The sequence below is a fragment of the Nicotiana tomentosiformis genome, chromosome 2 (genome assembly GCF_000390325.3).
Source record: "Nicotiana tomentosiformis chromosome 2, ASM39032v3, whole genome shotgun sequence".
Classification (NCBI taxonomy): Eukaryota; Viridiplantae; Streptophyta; class Magnoliopsida; order Solanales; family Solanaceae; genus Nicotiana; species Nicotiana tomentosiformis.
In genome coordinates, this window is record NC_090813.1 from 175,539,645 (window position 1) to 175,542,819 (window position 3,175).

Genomic DNA, 3,175 nt, shown 5'->3' on the forward strand with positions numbered 1-3,175 from the left:
TTGAGGATCATGCTCTAGATTATGAGGGAGAAGAAGTTATATTCTAAATTCTCCAAGTGAATGTTTTGGCTAGACTCAGTGACATTCTTGGGCCACGTAGTGTCCAGTGAGGGAACTAAGGTGGATCCAAAGAAGATTTAGGTCGTTTAGAGTTGGCCTCCACCTTCTACTACTATAGAGATCAATCGTTTGCTAGTCTTGGTTGGGTATTATCGCCATTTCATGCAGGGTTTCTTGTTCATTGTAGCCCCTTTGGATATATTGACTCAGAAAGGTTCCCCATTCAAGTGGTGTGACGAGTGTGAGGAGAGATACCAAAAGCTCAAGGATATTTTAACTACAACTCGAGTTCGAGGTTTGCCTTTAGCATTTAGTTCTTATATAGTCTATTGTGATGCCTCACGGATTGGCACTGGGTATGTGTTAATGCAGGAGGGTAGAGTGATCGCTTATGCTTCGCATCAGTTGAAGCCCCATGAGAAGACCTACCTAGTGCATGATTCAGAGTTAGCAACCATTGTTTATGCGCTTAAGATTTAGTGCCAATAATTCTACGGCATGTCTTGTAAGGTATTCACGGATCACAGGAGTCTACAGCAACTATTCACACAAAAAGATCTGAACTTAAGGCAACGGAGGTGGTTAGATCTACTAAAGGACTATGATATCACCATTCTTTTTCATCTCGGGAAGGCCAATGTAGTAGATGGCGCTTTGAGTAGGAAGACTGAGAGCATGGGGAGTTTTGCTTTTATACCGGTTCGGGAGAGACCGTTAGTGTTGGATATTCAGGATTTGGCCAACAGGTTCATGAGGTTGGATGTTTCGGAGCCAAGAAGGGTTTTTCCTTGTGTTGTGTCACAGTTATCTTTGTTTGAGTGCATCAAGACGCATCAGTATGATGATCCCCACTTGCTTCTCCTTAAGGACGCGGTGCAAAATGGTGATGCCAAGGAGATGACTATTTGTGGTGATGGGGTATTGAGACTCCAGGGCTGGATTTCTATGCCCAATGTGGATGGGTTACAGGAGTTTATTCTTGCGGAGGCCCATAGTTTGCAGTATTCCATTCATCCTGTCTCCGTGAAGATGTACCATGATTTGAAGCAGCACTACTAGTGAAAACGAATGAAGAAAGATATTGTTGAATATGTGGCTTGCTGTTTGAACTGTCAGAAAGTTAAGTACAAGCATTAGAGACCAGGTGGTTTACTTCATATGCTCGATATTCCGGAGTGGAAGTGGGAGCACATCACTATGGATTTTGTGGTTGGGCTACCACGGACCTTGAGAAGATCTGACGATGTGTGGGTTATTGAGGATAAGCTAACCAAGTTTGCACATTTCATTACAGTGACGACAGCCTACTATTTAGAGCAGCTGGCTTAGATTTATCTTTGTAAAATTATTTGCCTTCAAGGGGTTCCGATGTCTATTATATCGGACAAGGAACATTGTTCATATCGTATTTTTGGATAGCCGTGCAACGTGAGTTGGGCACAGGTCGAGCTGAGTACGGCATTTCATCTATAAATGTACGGGAAGTCTGAGCACAGTATTCAAATTATGAAGGACATGTTACGAGCCTGTCATTGATTTTGGTGGTCAGCGAGACCACTTTCAACCGCTAGCAGAGCTATCCTACAATAATAGATATCATACGAGCATCCAAATAGCTCCATATAAGACCTTATATGAGAGGCGATTCCGTTCTTTGGTTGGTTGGTTTGAACTTGGGGAGACTAGGTTGTTGGGAACTAATTTGGTTTAGGATGCTTTGGAAATGTTAAAATTGATTTAGAAGCAGCTTTGCACAGTGCAATCCAAGCAAAAGTGTTATACTGGTAGGAGGGATGGCGATATATCATTCATGGTGGGTGAAAGGGTTCTAGTGAGAATTTCTCCCATGAAGGGTGTGATAAGGTTTGAGAAGAAGGACAAGTTGAGCCCTTGGTATATTGGCCCTTTTGAGATTCTTGAGAGAGTGGTTGAAGTGACCTACAGACTTGCATTGCCATCTAGATTATCGGGAGTTCACCCAGTGTTCCATGTTTCCATGCTCCAGAAATTCTATGGAGATCTGTCACCTATGTTAGATTTCAGCTCAGTGCAATCGGACAAAGATTTGACTTATGTTGAGGAGTCGGTGGCTATTCTAGACAGGCATGTCTGAAAGTTGTTTCATCAGTGAAGTTTCATTAGAGGGGTCAGCTAGTCGATGAGGCGACTTGGGATATCGAGCATGATATGCGGAGACATTATCCTCATCTTTTTGGCACTTCAGGTATGTCTCTATACTTGTTCGAGAACGAACATTTGTTAAGAGTGGGAGAATATAACGACCGCACCGGTTATATTGTGTAATTTATCCCTATTTCCCCGTTTGAAGCTTCATGTATGTGTATTTATGGTTATATGACCTTCAGGGATGGTTTGGTTGGTTTCAGGAAGGTTTTGGATTGATTTGGAATACTTAGTTCTTGGTTTGGAAGCTTAGGTTGGAAGTGTTGATCGGGGTTTGACCTTTTGTGAAAACGACCCCGGAACGATATTTTTATGGTCCTAATAGGTTATTATGGTGATTGTATACTTAGGAGTATGCTCTAAATACCATTCAGATGTTCCTAAGATAATTTGGCTCTTTTCGCCGAAAGCTCACAATTTGAAGGTTTAGAAACTTTTTAAGTTTAACCATGGGTTAACTTTATGGCTATCGGGTTCGAATTTTAGTTTCAGAACTCGAAATAGGTCTGTTTTGTCATTTGTAACTTGTGTGGAAAGTTTGGTGTCATTCCGATTTGGTTTGGTAGGAGTCGGACCATTGGTTGTAATTTTAGTGATTCTTGAGTTTCATTGTGAATTTTATGCGTTTTGGTATTCGATTCGTGGTTCTGGATGTTATTTTGGTATTTTAAATTTGCGAGTAAATTTGTATGATATTTTATACTTGTATGGATATTTTGTATGGAACCCCGGGGATTCGATTGAGTTTTGGACACATTTCAGAGTAATACGGATTGTTTCGGATTTTGCTGGTTACTTTGTTGGTGCTACAGGTCTCGCTGCATTTGCGGACCTCTTATTTACGAGGTGGGTATCACATTTTCACGGTTGTCTAGGTGTTGGGTGTTTTTCTTTTGCAAACTATTGTATCAAATTTGCAATGGGTCAGCGG

The 3,175-nt window shown here is 41.4% G+C and overlaps 1 protein-coding gene across 1 annotated transcript; it reads left to right on the top strand.

The window, feature by feature from the left end:
- The first annotated feature begins 558 nt into the window (after window positions 1-558).
- Window positions 559-1,119, top strand: LOC138906130 (uncharacterized). Its single transcript, XM_070194653.1, has one exon. The coding sequence runs from the start codon at window positions 559-561 to the stop codon at window positions 1,117-1,119; it is 561 nt and encodes a 186-aa protein (XP_070050754.1).
- Window positions 1,120-3,175: the final 2,056 nt, after the last annotated feature.

Bases quoted from the DNA above. Each gene is read 5' to 3' on its own strand.
- LOC138906130 (XM_070194653.1), top strand. From the start codon at position 559: ATGTCTTGTAAGGTATTCACGGATCACAGGAGTCTACAGCAACTATTC.